The sequence below is a fragment of the Aspergillus welwitschiae genome (assembly GCF_003344945.1).
Source record: "Aspergillus welwitschiae strain CBS 139.54b unplaced genomic scaffold BDQ94scaffold_24, whole genome shotgun sequence".
Taxonomy (NCBI): Eukaryota; Fungi; Ascomycota; class Eurotiomycetes; order Eurotiales; family Aspergillaceae; genus Aspergillus; species Aspergillus welwitschiae.
The window spans coordinates 412,299-430,794 of NW_020798718.1; the positions used below are offsets into that span (position 1 = coordinate 412,299).

General features: G+C 50.4%; 7 protein-coding genes across 7 annotated transcripts; 2 read left to right on the forward strand and 5 right to left on the reverse strand.

Annotated features, from left to right (window-relative positions):
- Positions 1–238: 238 nt before the first annotated feature.
- BDQ94DRAFT_61395 (1-phosphatidylinositol-4-phosphate 5-kinase) lies at positions 239–3,303 on the reverse strand. The gene is made up of 3 exons (XM_026776171.1): positions 1,917–3,303; positions 892–1,852; positions 239–839 (listed from the first exon to the last, which is right to left on the reverse strand). The coding sequence occupies exons 1-3, from the start codon at positions 3,053–3,055 to the stop codon at positions 321–323; spliced, it is 2,619 nt and encodes an 872-aa protein (XP_026624453.1). The 5' UTR covers positions 3,056–3,303; the 3' UTR covers positions 239–320.
- A 700-nt stretch (positions 3,304–4,003) lies between these two features.
- Positions 4,004–4,470, reverse strand: BDQ94DRAFT_147409 (uncharacterized protein). Its single transcript, XM_026767012.1, has one exon. It carries the CDS (start codon positions 4,413–4,415, stop codon positions 4,233–4,235), a length of 183 nt encoding a protein of 60 aa, XP_026624454.1. The 5' UTR covers positions 4,416–4,470; the 3' UTR covers positions 4,004–4,232.
- Positions 4,471–4,711: 241 nt separating this feature from the next.
- Positions 4,712–5,086, reverse strand: BDQ94DRAFT_147410 (uncharacterized protein). The gene has a single exon (XM_026767013.1). It carries the CDS (start codon positions 5,034–5,036, stop codon positions 4,833–4,835), a length of 204 nt encoding a protein of 67 aa, XP_026624455.1. The 5' UTR covers positions 5,037–5,086; the 3' UTR covers positions 4,712–4,832.
- Positions 5,087–7,137: 2,051 nt separating this feature from the next.
- On the reverse strand, positions 7,138–8,436 carry BDQ94DRAFT_172200 (histone H1/H5 family protein; the record flags this gene model as incomplete). Its single annotated transcript, XM_026771917.1, has 7 exons — positions 7,138–7,275; positions 7,337–7,513; positions 7,574–7,632; positions 7,807–7,937; positions 8,063–8,085; positions 8,246–8,271; positions 8,367–8,436. The coding sequence occupies 7 exons, from the start codon at positions 8,434–8,436 to the stop codon at positions 7,138–7,140; spliced, it is 624 nt and encodes a 207-aa protein (XP_026624456.1).
- A 2,400-nt stretch (positions 8,437–10,836) lies between these two features.
- fen1 (multifunctional nuclease RAD27) lies at positions 10,837–12,836 on the reverse strand. The gene is made up of 5 exons (XM_026776172.1): positions 12,724–12,836; positions 12,542–12,627; positions 12,445–12,449; positions 11,830–12,391; positions 10,837–11,777 (listed from the first exon to the last, which is right to left on the reverse strand). Exons 1-5 carry the CDS (start codon positions 12,734–12,736, stop codon positions 11,256–11,258), a joined length of 1,188 nt encoding a protein of 395 aa, XP_026624457.1. The 5' UTR covers positions 12,737–12,836; the 3' UTR covers positions 10,837–11,255.
- A 354-nt stretch (positions 12,837–13,190) lies between these two features.
- On the forward strand, positions 13,191–16,133 carry BDQ94DRAFT_147424 (uncharacterized protein). Its single transcript, XM_026767014.1, has 4 exons — positions 13,191–13,570; positions 13,651–14,494; positions 14,559–14,835; positions 14,902–16,133. The coding sequence occupies exons 1-4, from the start codon at positions 13,290–13,292 to the stop codon at positions 15,723–15,725; spliced, it is 2,226 nt and encodes a 741-aa protein (XP_026624458.1). The 5' UTR covers positions 13,191–13,289; the 3' UTR covers positions 15,726–16,133.
- A 188-nt stretch (positions 16,134–16,321) lies between these two features.
- BDQ94DRAFT_147425 (acyl-CoA dehydrogenase) lies at positions 16,322–18,346 on the forward strand. The gene is made up of 5 exons (XM_026767015.1): positions 16,322–16,412; positions 16,608–16,871; positions 16,959–17,874; positions 17,964–18,073; positions 18,144–18,346. Exons 2-5 carry the CDS (start codon positions 16,658–16,660, stop codon positions 18,188–18,190), a joined length of 1,287 nt encoding a protein of 428 aa, XP_026624459.1. The 5' UTR covers positions 16,322–16,412; positions 16,608–16,657; the 3' UTR covers positions 18,191–18,346.
- The last annotated feature ends 150 nt before the right edge of the window (positions 18,347–18,496 follow it).

An 18,496-nucleotide genomic window follows, 5' to 3' on the forward strand; every position in this document is an offset into this window, starting at 1 on the left:
ATGCTGTGTTGTAGAAATGAAAGTACAGCCCCCACAGTGATACCAATTGATCAAGGAAATGATCAGTATCAAGCAGGAGCCATTGGGATGTCAGGGTTGATTCTGACAGACGGGCAGTGCCCGATGATGCAAAAGGGATCACATCAATCGTGGTAACATGAGACTATCACAGAGATGCTTGCGGGACAAAGGTGGAAGATGAGAGGAAGATGCGTTGCGGGCAGCAGTAGAGGATCCGTGGCGCCAGGGTATGAACAAAGCATTATGAGCTGCGAACGAGGATATCATGAAAAACGACGGGAAATCAGCACCGTAACAAGTTATTGTCTGCCTGAGACAGATACCATGCCAGATTGCTCATTTCGAGACGCTGCCTTGCCTTTTCCAGCGAAGGGCATCCCATTTTGTTGAGGAACCGGAGGGAGTTCCTTTTCCGCCGCAGAAGATGGCCCGTGGCGACTATGCTGGCTTTGCCCTCCAACGCTGCTGGCCTCCCCAGCCTCGTCAACGATCGGCAAAAATGAAGGCGCAACGACACCGCTAGGGTCTGACGGGTCTCGAACAGTCGACAGCGTCCGAGGCTGGGCGTGCGAGACATCCTTGGCAGCCTCCTTCTCAGCTGCTTGCATAGTCCGTTCAACAGACTCGGAACGCTCCACTGAGGGCCTACCCTCTGCTCGGGCTTCCCGATGTCGTTCGGCCTCCTCCTTGGACATTGTGATGCCCTTGATGAAGTTGATGAATCGATCACCGTAGCCCTCCGGTGGTATAGGCGAGATTTGCGTCCGGTCATGTGAAAGACCTTTGAAGAAGTGTTCGATCTTCTTCACCATTCCATACTGCACAGCCAGTTAGTCAAGAGACCCAATTGTCGCAACGCAATTAACTTACGTGAGTCAAGCAGTCAATGATTCCGAGATAGTAGATCTCCTCGCCAGGCTGACCGTTTTCATGCGTGGCGCGGAATCCACCATCATCCGCATAGAAGACATGGAACTTCCTTTCATCAAGGATCTCCTCGGGCATCTTAGCGGCCGCTTTATCAAGCGGCACGGGACGCTCACGCTTGATCAGCATGCGCAGTTCGCGGGCCTTGCGCTCATTCTCCAGTTTGGAAGGTGTGCGCATCAGCATATTGGGACTGGCTTCTTCCTCGCGATCACCCCCGGGTTGGAAAACCTGTAGAGTCTTGTCCCGCAGCTTCTCCTCATTCCCTCGTCCCACATCGTGGATACCCACTAAGAGAGAGTAGTCCATGATCTTTAACTTCTTCAGCAATTCAACATCCCGTTTTAGCTGAGCTAGAAAGAAGTCCCGCTTTGACGGACCACACTGTATCTCGCGATTCCTCCGGACCCAGTTCAAATCCTTCAATGTCGCTCTTGGGTTCTTCTCCAAATCTTCCTCGCGCAAATCACGTCCGATCATGGAACCCTTCAAGTCGAATGTCTGGTGGATATCGCGGTGAGGAGGGAACAGGTTGTTCATGACAACAAAGTGGATCTTGCGACCATAGGCCATCTTGACGCGATGGAGACCGTAGAATTGCGAGATCAAAGTATTCGGGTTTTGCTCGACATGTCTGTAGTATTCCGGAAGGATCTTCCGCAATAGCTTATGTTCGGAATGGTGAATTGTTTTGATAATGTACTTGTAGTCTCTAGAAAAGTAGAAGAAACTTCCACTCTTTCCCGGCGAGCCAAGTTCGGAAAGGATGTATTTACTGGTTAAGGACATCAGGTAGTCCGCAGGATCAAGTCGGAACTTTGCCCGAAGGTGACGGAAAACCCAGGGCGCATAGTCCTTGAATTTGAAATCGTATTTGGCGGAAGGGGTCAGTTCGTTTCCGGTTCTGCGCAACATCAATGATCAGTAATGGAACGGCAAATATAGTGAGCAATAACCTAGGCGCATACATGTCAAAAGAAAACTTGTGCTTGGCCTCAAAGTCCGCCGGAGTCAGCTCCCGATCCATCTTCGCATTGATTCTCGACACCGTGAACCGAATTCCGGTGAGCATGTTGTAGGCAGTAACATAATTCACATGATTCTGGTCGACCCTTGTGCCAACGATAACGTGGTCATCGTCGTCATCATCCCGACGTCTTCTCTTGGAAGCCCGCCTCTGCTTAATGGCTTCTGCCCATCGAGCCGCATCTTCGTCTGGAGGGGCATCGTCGGACAGCATATCGGACTGGTTGGTGCGGGTAGCGCGCCGGGCCAAGCTGAAAGAAGTACGACGAATTCCGGCCGTGGGAGACAAGCGACCGCTGCTGTAGGCAGCATCCTCGGTTTGGTCCCGACTACTTCGGCGCCCGCTGCTGTTTCGTGGGACTTGCAAAGTATGTCGATGTCGAAGGCCGGTGTTGTTCGGATCTTGCGCATTACCATCCAGGCCAGATGGTACAGGAGGAGAGGAGTACCGGTGAGGATTCTTCTGAGAGGGCGAGGAGGGCGACAATCGATCGGGATCCGGCGAGAGACGACCAGCGTCATCAGGCTGAGAGGTGGACAATCGCGTGCCCGAAGCATTAGCCACTACATCGGGAGCAACCAATTCATCAGCGGACGGTCGAGGGTAGTCTCCATTAACCGTCGGCTTGCCGTTGAGCGACCGGGGGGTCAGCGTTCCATTGATCTGCTGGCTAGTGACCGATGCCGTCGGAGAGGCTGCACGAGCGCTTCTTTCAACTGACTTCCTAGAGACATCGCGATCCAATGTTGTCGAGGGCCTCCCGCCTTCCCTGGGATCCCGAGCCGAACCATTTCCCAAGGAGTGCATGCTGCCGTCTTTCGAGTGCGGCAATTCCCTCGTATATGAGCTGGCGCTCGAGCGCGGACCATTCAGGGAGTAAGCACTGCCGTTGGTGAGTTGGCGGTCATTTGGAGGGGCATCCAGATGGTTCGTGTCGCCATTGGGCCAATTTGTCCATAGGAAAGTATTCCCCACGGATGTTTTCTCCGACGTTTTGCCCTGCGGCGAGTCGAATGGACGCGGGTGAGTGGCAGTTGCAGTGGACGATTGATATGCGACGTCGTTAGAAAAGGAGGGCATGGTCGCTTGGGTGGCTTCGGGGGAAGAAGTCAAGCGGAGATAGAAGAGGTAGGGAGAGCGGGGAGGGAGGAAGTAGCGATGAGGAACGGTTCGGTATTAGCCTCAGGATATGGGGAGGAGGAGGTAGTAGGTCCCGGGTCGTTGGAAAGTCGAAAGACGCTATCGGCGACGCAACGGGTAGAAGGGAGGGGGAGAGTGCGAGAGGAAGGGGGGAAGGAGATTAATCGATCAATGGCAGCGGTTGCAATGCAAGAACAGTCAAAGTTCCCGGATTAAGCTGGGGAAGCCAGCGGGCGGCAGAAAGTTTAACGACTGATAGGCATATTCAGGCGAACACTAGATGAGGCAGATGGTACGGCACAATGTACGTGTCCGCGTTTGAGGTTTGCGTGGAGGCTGGTAGAATCGGTCCGATGAAGGTGACGGGGGGGGTGTGGAAAAGGTGTACAATCGAAATTAAAACAGGTGGGAGAAACGAAGAGTGTACGGTCGGGGTATCAGTTGCAGAAACTAGCGACAAGCAGGAAAAGGAAAGGATGAGGTTGGCAGCGATAGGGAAAGACGAAAGACGACGAGTTCTGGTAGAATGGAGAAAAGAGGAGGGTGAGAGAAGGGAGAGATGATGGGGGGGAACAGCAGGATAAGAGAATGAAGTTGGAGCGAAGACGCAAGAGAGCGAGAGAGCGAAAGAGAGCGAAACGGGAGAGCGAGAGCGAGAGAGAGAGAGAGACAGCCCGAGAGAGACTCAAGAAGATGCCAAGGTCCGAAACGGTACCCGTATTTCGCAAGCTAAAAAAAAAAACGAACGAACGAACGAACGAACGTGGAGAGTTTACGGCTTGTACTGTGCCTTGGCCAGAACTGGTGGAAACTGGTAATGGTAATACCACGCGAAAGGGGAAGAGAAGGAGACACAGACAGGCACAACTACGTAGAGAGCGAGCGAGAGAGAGAGAGAAAACGAATGAACAGTGCAAAGAAAAGAAAGGAAGAGAAGAAGTCTAGGGAAGATTTGTCAATCCTTTTCCTTTTGACATCAAAACAACAAAACCCCCCTTCCTGTCTCACTTCTCCAGCCTAATAATAATATGATCTGAGAGATTATACGTGTGGTTGTTATTATTATTTTTATTACGATGATTATTAACTCCTTCCCAGAAGTTGTTGAAAAACAAAGTTAGACCCAGAGTGCAAAAGAAGGGGAAGTGAGTCTGGGTCCGATAATAAGGAAAGTAGCACCAGCTCCACTCTTCAGCTTGCCTCGGGTTGTTGGTTGGGTACTGATCCGTGAACCGATGAATGGCAAGTAGTACTTTAGAGTAAGTAGTGAGAGTAGTATATCTGGAATCACACCCTCCATCAGAAAGAAAGAAAAAAGTTAGATTCTAAATCTGAGCAGTCAGAGATCATTGAACAATCTTCAACCCCATCCCCATGCAAATATGCAAAAAAAACAAGGTATCTTATCTCTCCGGTGTTGTCCGCCCCCTCTCCTCCCCGTGACTGACCGAACCACTCATACACACATACATACACACATACGGTATGAGGATAGTATGTAAGTATGGTGGTATCAGGAGGCTTGGCATGATGACCCCGTCGCAGGCAGACATCTAAAAGGTCGTTAATCATTTAACCATCCTCACGCCCTGAGCCGATCAACCTACTGAACCCTTAACTAAGCCCTGGAAGGATTCTCTCTCTCTCTAGCTGTTCTCGTCAATTGAACAACAAAGACACTTTCCCATCTACAGGGCACCATCCTAAGATGTAATTGTCAAAAAAAATGGCTACCCTCTAAAAGGGGAACGAGGCACAGTAAGGTACAACCGAAACCTCCTTGCCACTCACACACACTGGCTGCATGCAAGACAAGAGATAACCATCCAACACAACGACCACCGGAGAGATTAATCGAGCACGTACAGCCAGGATGCATAAGGAACATCTGTCGGGTCGTGTCTCCACCCGTCCATGACATGTTAGATTGGAAAATCGTGTTCGAGCTACTAATACTACTACTACTACTACTTTCAGAGAATGACTAGCCGGCCCCTGATTGAATCTTTGGGGGAGGAGCTGTCGCAATGATCTCCTGCGTATGGAGTAGATTAGTGGGAACAATCATATCCAACAACACCTGGCCTCTCTGCGCCCCCGTCGATTGTTATTGCCTGCGATTTAAAAGTAGGGATGGGCAGATGAAGCACACTTACTAACTCCCTCCACACACTCTCTCTCACTCACTGTAAAGGCAGCCCAGCCCACACCCCCTGGTTTGATGATTACGTGCCCGCCCAATGCAGGAATGACCCTCGTCAATAAAAAAATGACGAATGATAGCTACAGACCTTCCATCTCTCAGGTCATGTACGGAATAGATACATCTGGCTTGCATTATGGCTGCCAACGTCAGAATTCCTCCGGGAAACGATGGTGGCTGGGGGGCTGGGCGAGGGTTATACTATCAACCAACTACAACTAACTAATCAACGACCCGGCGTCTCGACTCAATTCCTCAAACTCGATATGTGACATTCGATACAACAACAGAATCAAATTAAGTGGTATATTTGTATCCCCTTAACAGTACTCCATAGTTGCAATTCATCCCGCCCTTCCAGTGGGTTCTGCACTGATGATCACCAGTAATGCCAACGTCACATCATCATCCCTCCTCCCCCCCAAAATCCAACTTCCTCCTTGCCCTGACGCAATGGGTACTACTCACAAGGTAGGGAGTTTCCCACCACCCACGATGTATCAGGTCACCTGGAAAGCAAATCAATCCAATCACTGAACGAATTAACTTAACCTATCCTATCCCATCCCAACCCTGGCCAGGGATGAACATTCTATGTGTGTGAGTGTATGAGTTCATGCAGAAAGACAGAAAGAAATAGAAAGATACTTGGGTTACATACACCACTTGACGTCGTCCTGAATTGAATCAATTCATTTCAATGTCATTTGTGTATCCCCAATACCGGGCCACCATACAGCCCCGAGACCCCTGTATCCTGGTATCCCGTATTATTGCAAGCCCCGGGCACATACCCTCATAACTCTTCTCGGATTTAACCAAGTACTACTCCGTAATTGACTGAGAAGTAGTTAATACTGAATTTATGAACACAATTACTTAACCAATACATAGTACATCCCTGACTCAGCGGAGCCACCGGAAGAGAAGGAACAGAAGAAGCAGAGGGAGGCAAAAAAATGGAACCTGAAAGTGGGCAATTTGCTATTTTTGGTCGGGGAGGACCCGGTCGGGTGCTAAAAGTAAGTAGGTAATCTAGTATCTTACTGGCTTTTAGTCGAATGAGCTTCCGGCTTCCGTCCACGCTTCGGTATCGAATAGAAATCCTCATGGTTAGTTCTTCCGAGTTACCTACTACTACTTAATTACTTTGATTGTGAGTGATTTCATCCGACTCTAGTCCACCGGGGAGCGAGCCGGTCCACTTCTTTCCTTCCTACTAAGCACATCCGCGGATGCATATACACATTAAGCTTAAAATCCACTGTTTGGAGCTACTGTGTATAAAGGCGTGCATTTGGTCCTTGGAATCACGTTAGTTGCAAATCTTTTTGCGCATCATCGGGGATCAATCCTTGAGTTGTGTTGCGGTGCCGAGTACTGCGCCAGTGGCATGTATAGTTGCTATAGAACGTCTCTACCACGAAGACTACGGACCCGCTACACTGCAGCTCGACTCAATTGAAGAAATGGACAAGCAGTTTCATTGCATAACGTCACACCTGCCCTTGGACAAGTGCCCCAAAAAGAAAACATAAGAGTCAAGCACAAAACATATCCCGGTGCAAGATCCATCGCAAGACGCCAACCCTACCGACACTGAAAACGAAAGTGTAAACAATCCACGGCATATCCCAGAAGCAGTTCCCCCATTGATCAAAAAGTGGCCAAGGAACAAAAAAATAAGGACAATAAAAAATTACAGCAGAAGAGACAAAGGGAATATAGCTCGAGAAAGATCATCCGAGGCGCACATCACCGACTAGGAGGAGCCGGGTTCAAGTGGTCGCTGACAACACGGTCTCAGGCGCCCACAGATTTAAGCAGCAGTCTCCTTTGCAGCAGCCTTCTTAGTGGTCTTCTTGGTGGCCTTCTCTGCAGGCTTAGCCGTCGTCTTAGTCACCCGGCCACTCTTGGTGGTTTTGAGGACCTTGGGCTTGTCGACAACGGCGGGAGCCTGCTTCAAGATTAGTATACCCTGTCCGCCGGGTGTGAGAAGGCAGGAGTCTACAACTTACCGTAGTGGAGGACTTGCGAGGCTTGGCCGTGTTAGCCTTGGGCCTGCCAACAGGCTTCTTAGCAGTGGTGGTGGCCTTCTTGGTGGTCTTGGGCTTCTCGGCCTTCTCGGCCTTCTCAGTCTTCTCGGTCTTCTTGGCAGCAGGCTTCTTAGCAGTAGCAGCCTTGGTGGCAGTCTTCTATGGACGGTGTTAGTAATAGTTCTCTATCATTTCGAAATGTCCTTGATAAAGACTTACCTTAGCAGCAGGCTTGGGGGCAGCTTCCTTCTTGGCAAGCTTCACGGGTCCGGAGGGGCCTGGTTGACGACGCGTCAGTTGACACGCCCCATCAAAAAAAAAAAAAAAAAAAAAAAAGACCGAAAAATGAAAGACGCGAACGACGACAGTCAAGACACATCCTTCCGTGTCAGGAGTATCGAATGCCGTTGCGACATGAGAAGGCAAAAAATGCGCGCGATGGATTGACTTACCCTTGGGCTGAAGGAACTCGCCCTTCTCAACACCAGCCTTGATGGCCTTGTTGAACTGGCTGTCGAAGGCGTTGGTGGAGGCAGAAGCAATCTTGTTGTTCGCCTGAACATATTTCTTGATTGACTGGCGGCTACAGTCGAGGAGAAACAAGACGAGTCAGCCGAGATCGCGACCTGGACAGGGTGGTAGGTTGCCACGTCGCCAGCGAACGGGACCCTGCATCGGGCGGGGGAGAAGAAACACCAAACAACTTACCTGCTACCATTGCGCTCTTTCAGCTGTTGCGAAAGAAGTCAGCGACCCATTTGGGAGGTGAAACAAGCAGGAGCCCGATGGGGCGTTGGGACAATTAAGCACCGTGTAGACGTGTCACGGTCGGAGATCCCGTCCAGCGCCCGTTCATCCCAACGCGCACCGGGAACAGCGTGATTAACTCACATTCAGGATAGCATCCTTGATCATATCTATATTCATGGAATCAGCAGTCATTCGCGACAAAAACGATATTAATTTCAATTCTACGCGATGGGTTGGTGGTGGAAGATCAGTCAAAACATACCACGGTAGGAGGCGTGGCTCGAGCCGGACTTCTTGGTGGTGCCGGTGGTGGAAGTCTTCTTGGGAGGCATGATGTAAGAGGGATGGGTGGTATTATCTGAGATGAAATAAAAGGTAGTTGATGGATGATGGACAAGAGAGAAAGTACAGATGATTTGACAAGCAAGGATGGGATGGTGGGATGGAAGCAGAGAAGAAGAAAAGCAGTCAACGACGGAAGGGGTGGAAGGCCGCGGGGCATCCGCGCTTTATAGGGCAGCGGGTGTTGACACAGGATCAACTCGACAATCGAGCACAACACGTCAGGTCGCCCTTCTCCTCTTTTTTTTCTCCCTCATTCCTTTTTTTAAGATTTTTCTCTCCTCGTCTCTTTTTGCGTGTGAGATTTATCTGTGTCTTTGCCTCGGTTGCGTAGTGGCTCAAATTAATTTGGTTTTATTGTATCAATGTTCGTGTAGTTCTTCTTGTAGATTGTCTATGCATTCCTTCTGGGCCGAGTTGCTGCTTCCTACTATTTCTTGACGCGCATGATCCAGCAATGATTCCTACGCGTGCTCACTTCCCTTCAATTTTCCCCCTTTCCTCTGAGTCGTACAAAGCTAAGAGTTGGTCGAAGCATATCTTTAGTGGCGCTACTATCATCCTACTACCTTGAATTATTTTTATCAATTTTTGTTGTTCCTAAAACCCGCAACCATTCTGATCCCAACATCATCCGTCTCCGTTGTGATTGATGCTTTTCGCATCCACCACACCATCTCCAGTCGCATTCATACCACACCCAACAATTCAAATTTCTAATCAAATAAAGACCATTTTCAGATTCTTCACAGACTTATCATTCACTATATTTACAAAAATAACCAAAATACGTAGTCAACCCCTAATTCTAGCCCCAAAATCCCCGGGGACTCCAGATCACATCCATCCGTATCCGCCCGATTACTTGCAGTCCGATCAAGCTCCCGGATCATCTTCCAACTTACACACGATGATCATAAAAAAATCGAACCGATTTGACGCCCCCCTTTCCCCTTGCATCAATCACATTCATTGGTCTTCACGTCTGGCGGGGGGCGCAAATCTATGAATGGAACGGCCGGGGGAAGGAGGCGTTCATGTTTCACTTTGTTCTGCTTTCCCTCGTGCGGAGGCTCTGGGGTCACGAGGTGCGAGATGATGTTATGGATTTGACTTTGGGGAAATTGGGGGGTAGACCCAGCTCTGGACTACCGTTTCTACTAGCTTTGTAACCAGGTGAAAGGTCCTGGGGAAATCCGGGCCTATGATCGACCCTTCTTGCTCTGTGATCCAAAGCTCCATTGACTTTGATCCCGTGGTTACATCGGCTTGGCGGTTGCTCGCGGTTCGATGGCTTGGAAGTAGATAAGTGTGCCCTTTTCCCTTGTGCCACCTGGTCTGATCTCTATTTCATTGGCTTTCGCGTAGGTATCTCTTTATGGGATTAGGTATTCGTTTGGGGTTGTTACGCAGACTTGAATCTAGAATGATAGTAGATGGTTGATATCGGCGGCGGGCCGGTTGATCGATTGATGCCATGCGCCGGATCACGAGTCCTGATAAGAGGACACTCTCTTTCTTGATCCTCGTCCCAAACCACCGTATTCACGGGTCTATTCCACATGGTAGCTTAATCTTTGATGCCTAGAATAACTCCGGTACTGAAATTGCATATGACAGCTAATGGACGACTGGTTAAGCTTGAGGAATGCTTGGCTCGAGTATCAGGGTCCATCGGCTTCAGCATCCGTGATCTACTTCACTCCCGCCCACCACAACGGCTTTAGCCCACTGCTTACTTTATTACTTTTGCGTTATTTTTCTTTGCTAATCAATTATAGACTTGGGTCTGTGGCCATGCGGATCTTTCTTTCATTGGTCAATACATAGCATGGTGAATCCTGTTAGTCGATGTCAATCCCACATCACACTATATATTTACGTAGTAGCTTCCCCTCACCCGAGGGGTTTGAGTATCACTACGCCACCAAAAATAATGGAATATCCAATAATAGTGTATACTAAACTCCCAAGACCATTCTAAAATCCCACACACAATTTATATACTCTACCGAATACTACTCTATATATATACTGTGGCAGAGAAGCGAGGACAAGTCAATGATACCAGCAACGCGCGTATAGTTGTAGTAGTAGTAGAGCGGAGACTCACATGACCCCACCCACCCCAAGAGCAATCGTACGACCTTCACCACCATAAAAGAAAGTTTATAATAGTAGCGCACAATATACTCCAGCAAATACCACAAGCTACGATATACCCCTACACAACCATACACAAAAAAAGGAGCAAAAGAAAAGGGGCGCACGCGATGCGATCCAATGCGATGCGTCTCACCGGTTTCCCGATCTACATACACCAAAACCTTGATTTGAGTGCTGCACAACTACCAGTCGGGTTGAACCCCCCAGGCTTAGAACAAGTGTAATCATGTCAGGCAACAAAGTTCCAATTTCCCGCAGATCCATTAGCTGCCTTATCTATCTATAGTATGTGTTGGTTGATTTTATTTTTCTTTCGATAATCTTTCCTTCTAGGGCAGCAAAAAAGAATCTTCCACGTCGTAGGTATATACGTGGCATGCTGGACCCGTGCATGGTTGTTGTGCATCATCCATTCATCCATTTATCCCGCCGTTTGAAACGCCTCTCTCGCCTGAAGTACTAGTTACACATAATCGACTGGATTTTGTAAACGAAACCCCCCGGGAACGCCTCTAGCCATCAAGAGTATTGGAAGGACTCAGTGAACCCTTGATATCTCGACAATTGGTGTCGGTCAAAGTGTCGCTGTTTTTTTAAGGCCTTTATACAAGGACCAATTGAGACAAAAGTCTTATGCTGGTACTCAACCAGCACCGCGAGGCCGTGACTTGGCCTCTTTCTTGGCCTTGGCCTCTTCCTTCTTCTTCTTTTTCTGCTCCTGAATCTTTTCGTCGTGCTTGCGCTTTAGGCTCGCCTTCTCTTCATCCGTGCGGGCGACCGGCTTGAAAAAGCCCTCTAGGCGGGATTGCTGAGCAGATTTCAAGTTCTTTTGCAAGCGGGCAGCACCGTTCTTGACGCGGTCCTCGTTGAAACCCTTGTCTTTGACCAGGAAGTCTACCAGACCGGGCACGTCGGGCGCTTCCCATTTGAAGTCGCATTCGGGGTCATTGGCGTCCCTCACATCTGGGTTCAGGAAAAGCTCTCTGGCATCCTCGTAGGGCCAATCCTCAGGGACGACAAACTTCTTCTTCGGATCGTTCTCCATAAACTCAAGCACCTTCTCCAGACTTCCGTGATCACGGATTAGCTTCAGCGCCGTGTTAGGCCCGACCTTGGGGATCGGCTCCAGATAATCACAACCCAGCAAAATACAAAGATCAATGAACTATGTTGCATCAGTAAGCTTCCTTGAAACGTAGGTACCCCAAAGAACAAACCTGCTTGCGGTCCATACCCAGCCCCTCCAGCGCACGATTCAAATGGATCTCCTGAATGGGTTCTTTTCTTTGTTCACTGAACGTAAGGTGGCGCAGAAGAATTGGTGTCTCAAAGCATAGAGTGTCCATATCCTCCGAAGCAGCTGCATAGACCTTTCCAGCGCGCGCGAGAACCGCGCACTGCGCCTCGGCTTCCGTGGGGGCATCGATGTATGGAATGCCCATCAACTTCAAAAGCTTCTTACATTCTGCGTTGTGCTCCCTGGTGACTCGTACTGTGCGTCGCGAGAATTTCTCAACGTCTTCTGCCGTACCGGTTTCCTTGGCCTCTTCGTGAGCCTCGGTGGCTTCGCTCTTCCGAGCAAATCGCTTGGCCAGTTCGCCGGACTTGAGCTTTGGGGGAGCTCCGTCAAATACGTACAGAGGCTTGATGCCATTGTCGACCATACGCAGAGTGCGGTAGAACATACCCATCAAATGCGACGTTGTCTCTCCGGTGTCGCTCATAAGCTGCTGACCTTCGGAACGGACTGCAATGAGGAAACTGTAAATACTCATGGAGCTATATGACCGTTAGTGGACGAGAACGAGATAACCGGGGTAGTGAAAGCCTACGCATCCTACAATCCAATATCGTCAGCTCTGTCCGAAACGCGAACAGCTAGCTCACTGAGAGCAACCGCATAATTTGATGGGGGGACGCTTAACATACTATGGCGACCTTGCGGCCAAAGTGGTTCTTAATGTCCCCTGCCTTGATGGCATCTGGGGCATTTTCTGAAATCACCTGATACAGCTCTGGGCGTGGTCAGCTTCCATGGGCCGCTGAGGATGGATGAATGCGCTGCGACAGAGCGGTTTTGCGGAGGGGTGATATCAATTGGGATTACTCACGTTTAATACCCATCTTGAGACTTTTTACTGCTATCCAAAACCAAGTAAGGTACAGACTCTCAATCACCGCAAGCTGTTGGGAATGATGGCAGGCAGAAATCAGAGGAGAGCCGCGACAGTGACGCGCCGCGGAGAAGCTAACGCGACATGCGTCATTTATAGACCCGGTTAGGCTTAGCGGCAGCCAGGCAGCTCTCTCCCACGTGACAGACATCCGCCCCGCGGATGGAAAGTTCCCCGGCCCCTCTTACATAAGAGGCATCAGGCTGCAAGGCCACCAGGCCCCACCCGGCGAGACCCCGTGCAGAACCAAAAGCAGTAAGGCGTGGTTTGTTATCGGGCCTGGCCGTCTCGGACTCTCGGTCGAGCAGGCAAATCGCAGCTCTCGGAAACGCAACCGCCGGTATCTGCCATGCCCACCCCCAGACCCCTCTCTCCTCTCCTTCTCTCCTACTAGCATTGTTCCTGTGTCGTTGGCCCTGTTATGGTGGATATAGCCGGAACCATCTCCACCCCCCACGCGAGCTACATGATTTGCCTATGACGATGCGTCTTGCATTGGCATCATGAAGCGCAGTCGTCTTCATTTCGAGTCTAACGGTGATGCCTCCTCTGCCGCCTCTCCCCAGAGTACCCGCCCACAGTATACCCCGGAAAATGACTCACAGCAGAGCCCGAGACATGTTCCCAAGATCTCGCGCAGAATCCGAGCCTGTACGGAATGTAAGCGCCATAAGGTCCGCTGTGATATGAATGCGGGGGAGACCGTTTGTCAGAGATGTCGCCGCATGGGCCTGGAATGCGTTGTCAACAAAAGTCTCCAGACGTTACTGGACGACGAGACAGAGTAACTAGACCTCTTCTTTGGTTTTGATTCGCATAGCTTGCTAAGGGACGATGTGGCTAATTATCTTTGGTGTACTCTAGATGGAAGGCCACAATAGAGCTCGCAATGGCAGACTTGCTACGGAAGGCCCAGCTGCCCGATCTTTCGTATTATCAGACTAACGGAAAGGCATCGGAGCCACTGTCAAAGAAAAGAGACCGGCAGGATTCCACAGTGTCGACAGAGGACACGCCTCATGGGACGGATCACGATTTTGGAGCAGAGCGCCTCGAGAGCAGCGCGCAGAGAGTCGCACCCGAGTCCAGAACATCCGAAACGACCTTCCAACAGTCTTCACAATATGCCCTAGACAGGGAAGAGAATGGAACCTCATCGCTGGTGACGGCTCCGATGGGAAGTCTTTACGAAGTGACACAGTTGAGCGATATCCAGACAACTTCACCGGGAAGGCATCATGCCCCCGATCGGGCTCTTGTCACAGATTTCGTTTCACGGGGAGTAGTGGATTTGCACGAGGCGGAGGAGCTGTTCTCCTACTTTGATCAAGTACTTAGCCGTTATCTATGGGATGGGATATTGCTGGACCACAAAGACCTGACCTCCGTGAGGAACTCTTCCTCAATGCTCTCTGCCGCCATTCTCGCTGTCACAGCCCTTCATTTGCCCAAGAAAGAACGCACATTCGATATTTGCTATACGGAGTTTGCTAGGTTAGCATCAGAATCAATGCTAGACAGACACCACACTCTGGATGATCTGCGCGCGTTATGTATAGGCGCCTTTTGGCTTGCAGACGTAAGCTGGAAGCTGTCTGGGTATGCAGTCCGGATTGCCACGGAGCGCAACCTGCATCAGTCCTACCGGAAAGCAACACAAGGTTCTCCGGAGCACATAGAACAAGCTAGGCTGTGGTATCTTCTTTATGTACGTCTCAACGCTACCGATTGTAGCTGTGGTGGGCTTCGCGCAACGAGACTGACTGGCCTAGACACTAGAGCATCATTTCTCCATCGCCTACGGACGACCGCCGATAATCCACGAGGACCAGAGCATCAAAAATCACAATACATTCACTCATAGCCCTAACGTGCAACAAGGTGACTTGCGTCTACACAGCCAGGTCGACCTGTTCATCATTCTTACCCGAATATACCACGCCTTTGGGCCCGACGTCGACTTGGAGGTTCCCGACAGCGAATTCTCTACAATTGATAAATATGACGCTGACCTTGACAAATGGCGGATAGCCTGGTATCCGCGCTTGGGTACGTTTTATAATCCTCAGTCTCTGAACTGGCCACAGTTTTCGCTAATGTGGCTCAAACGAGAAGTTGGGAGTCGATACGTCGGTGCATATCCTTATAGAGCGGTTAATCTGCATTATCACTTTTCTCGGTTACAATTGAATTCGGTTGCTTTGCGAACCTATCACTCTTCGATATCGACACGACCCATGTCTGCTGAGCGAAAGAAGCGCGCGAATATAGCCATACAGTCCGCCATCGACACGCTTCGGGTGGTCCTAGATGAACCCGATATACAGAGGGCTCTGGTTGGCGTTCCGCTGTACCTCCACAGCATGATCACTTTTGCCGCCGTTTTCCTGCTGAAGATTGCGGCCAAGGGCTGCTCCAGCAGCATTCCCAACAACCAAGGCCAGCAGAACTCTATTTCATCAGCCGGCCTACATATCGACGTCGCGTACGTGCGCGAGCTGGTTGGGCGGATCGTTAATATGATGGTCTCGTGCAGTAAGCGTGCAAGCGAGCACCATCTCAGCCACCACATAGCCCGTGGCTTGCGAAAGATGCTCACAGGGTTGGAGGAATGGGAGAAGAGGAATCTCGGTAATTCCCAGTCTCTGACACAGAATTCTCATGATACTCTACCGATGTTTAAACCGGTTGTTATCCCCGGGGCTCAGCCCCTTGGCGAACGGGATACGATACTGAACCCGCCTCCTCCGTTGCTGGGGGTCGCTCCCTTGTCTGCCGAGAGAGGGAATAGCTTTGATTCGGATGCCACGCAAGCAAAGGCCCAGACGGGCCTCTCCGAGGGGTCGGTGGACCCTATGATGGCCGATCTCTGGGGCTTTGATGAGGATTACTTCCCGACCGGGGTGTTCGATTTCCTTCAGTCTCAGATGCCTGCTTGAGCACACGTATGGAGCAGAAGCGTTATCGTGGTGCTGATGCAGGGCTATGAGCCAGCTATCACTGGGGTCTATGTAAGCGGAAATATAAGCCGCCTAATCAAGGAGTATATAGCTTCCAAAGTACAAATCTAGGAACGAAGAGGCCTTGACCTTTGTATGGGAGCTTTATGGCTACCACGCCTAGTCTACATCTGACCAATACATCAATCCAACCGATTACCATGATCAATGTGGTAACATATAAACAGCAAACCATTCAGCTGATCCCAGAAAAGTAGTTCTCCACTCCAGTATTCGCCTTAGCAGGCTAGCCTGGCAATTGTTGTAAGGTTGATAGATATTAGATAGAGGACAGTATTGTAGATGATATAGTGCTTTCTCTCGTAGATCTCAGAACATATAAACTCGGATATACAGGCGCACTCCTACAGTTAATTGCCGGACAAACGAGATATCCGCAGGGGCTCTATCTATACAAGTCTGAGGAGTGCAGGTTATTGGGCGCCAGCGCCGACGGAACGGCCTCCCACCCGAGCCCGGCCGCGGAAGAGTCTCTGCGGCTCGGCTTGAGGGTCTTGGAAGTTCAATGAACCTGAAGCATATAAGGAGCGTCTCTACTGCCTGAATCTGTCTTACAACTCAGAGGGAAATCAATCAATTACGTATATTGTCTATTAGTGCCCTTGTGTAAGTTTGATGCTCCAAGGAAGCCTTTCCGACGGATTGCCGAGGTTGGGGGAAACCGAGACCGAGAGTTGTGCCTGGATGAATGTCTCCCCGCAACAACCTCCGAACCATCTATCCCTTTACTGTCGCAAGCCTAGTTGGCTCTCGCATCCCCAAGATACACTGGCCTCTCAATTGACTTGACTTTGATAATAGATATCTTGAACTCATTTTTTTATCCTTGCCCGTGCCTACAATTTCACATCATGAACCCCTCCAGCTTCCGCACGGCTTCGCGCCACCTCCACCGCCTGTGTCGAGCGCCCGCAACTTCGCGCAATGCTTCGGTCCGTGGATATGCGACGACTTTCAACTGGGAGGATCCTTTGGTTGCATCCGAGCTGTATACAGAGGAGGAATTGGCTATCCAAGACACTGCTCGGCAATACTGCCAGGAACGACTGCTACCCCGCGTTCTAGGTACGCCCGCCACTCCCTAAGGATATCCCAGTTAGGGAACCTTTCATGTGCTAGAGTTATTGTGGCTAATAACTATGCGCATACTAGATGCCTACCGGAACGAGAACTATGATCGCCAGATCCTGACCGAGATGGGCGAGCTCGGCCTCCTCGGCGCGAACATTGAAGGGTATGGTTGCGCCGGCGCAAGCACCGTGGCCTCCGGCCTGATCACGAAGGAAGTCGAGCGTGTGGACTCAGGATATCGTTCAGGAATGTCTGTGCAGAGCTCTCTGGCTATGACAGCCATCCATGACTTCGGTACACAGGAGCTGAAGGACAGACTCCTCCCGGAGCTGGCGAAGGGAAAACTGGCTGGATGCTTTGGTCTCACTGAGCCCAATCACGGCTCTGACCCTGGCTCCATGGAGACAGTCGCCCGGGAGCACCCTACAAAGAAGGGTTATTACTTGCTCTCTGGCACTAAGACTTGGATCACCAACTCCCCGATCTCCGACATCATGATCGTCTGGGCTAAGCTGCAGACCACGGGCAAGATCCGTGGATTCGTCGTCGAGCGCAGCCAATGCCCACCGGGTACTCTGGAGACGCCCGCCATCAAGAACAAGACCGCCCTGCGCGCCTCTATTACCGGCATGATCCAAATGGATGACTGCCCTGTTCCTGCGGAGAACATGTTCCCTGAAGTGCAAGGGCTTGCTGGTCCCTTCACCTGCCTTAACAGCGCTCGTCTGGGCATTGCCTTTGGAGCTATGGGTGCGCTTGAAGATTGCCTGAGCCGTGCGCGCACCTATGCACTTGAGCGCAAGCAGTTCAAGGGTAACCCGCTGGCGAAATACCAGCTCATTCAGAAGAAGCTGGCGGATGCGGCTACGGATGCTGCGTACGGCACTTTGGCTGCCACGCAGGTCGCCCGGCTCAAGGATGCCGGAAAGTGCACACCGGAGATGATTTCGATGGTCAAGAGACAGAACTGTGACCGTGCCCTGGCTAACTCGAGAATGTATGCCCTCCCTTGTCTTTGGTTTTGTTTTCTACCCTATGATCTTTGGCCAGAATAGCCAGCTAACTTGGTTGATTCACCCATGACAGTCTTCAGGAAGTGTTTGGTGGAAACGCCACGAGTGACGAGTACCATATTGCCCGGCATGTAGCCAACCTGTTCGTGGTGCAGACTTATGAGGGACAGAGTGACATTCATAGTAAGTACCATCTTATACCACCGAAGCAACATCTGGCTTCTTGTATACTTGGCGACTAACCATAAACTAGCCCTGATCCTTGGTCGCGCCATCACCGGTGTTCAGGCATTCGTCTAGACGGAGAAAGACATGACAGACACATAAACCCTCTAGATGCTACTACTACCTTGACTCATAGTCCCACCTATCTACCTACCTGATGAGCACACCATCACATACATGTACATATACAACCACAATATCCAAACAAGAAATAACATAAACACAACTACACTAGTATATATATATATATATTTATGAATCTAGCACAAAATAGAGTGAAAACATAGTAGGTATGAATCGACCCTTCCAGAAACGGTCTTCTCCATCACGTGAGAAAGAGTAAGCAATTGCTGCGCCACGTGGCAAGGCACCCGGACTGTA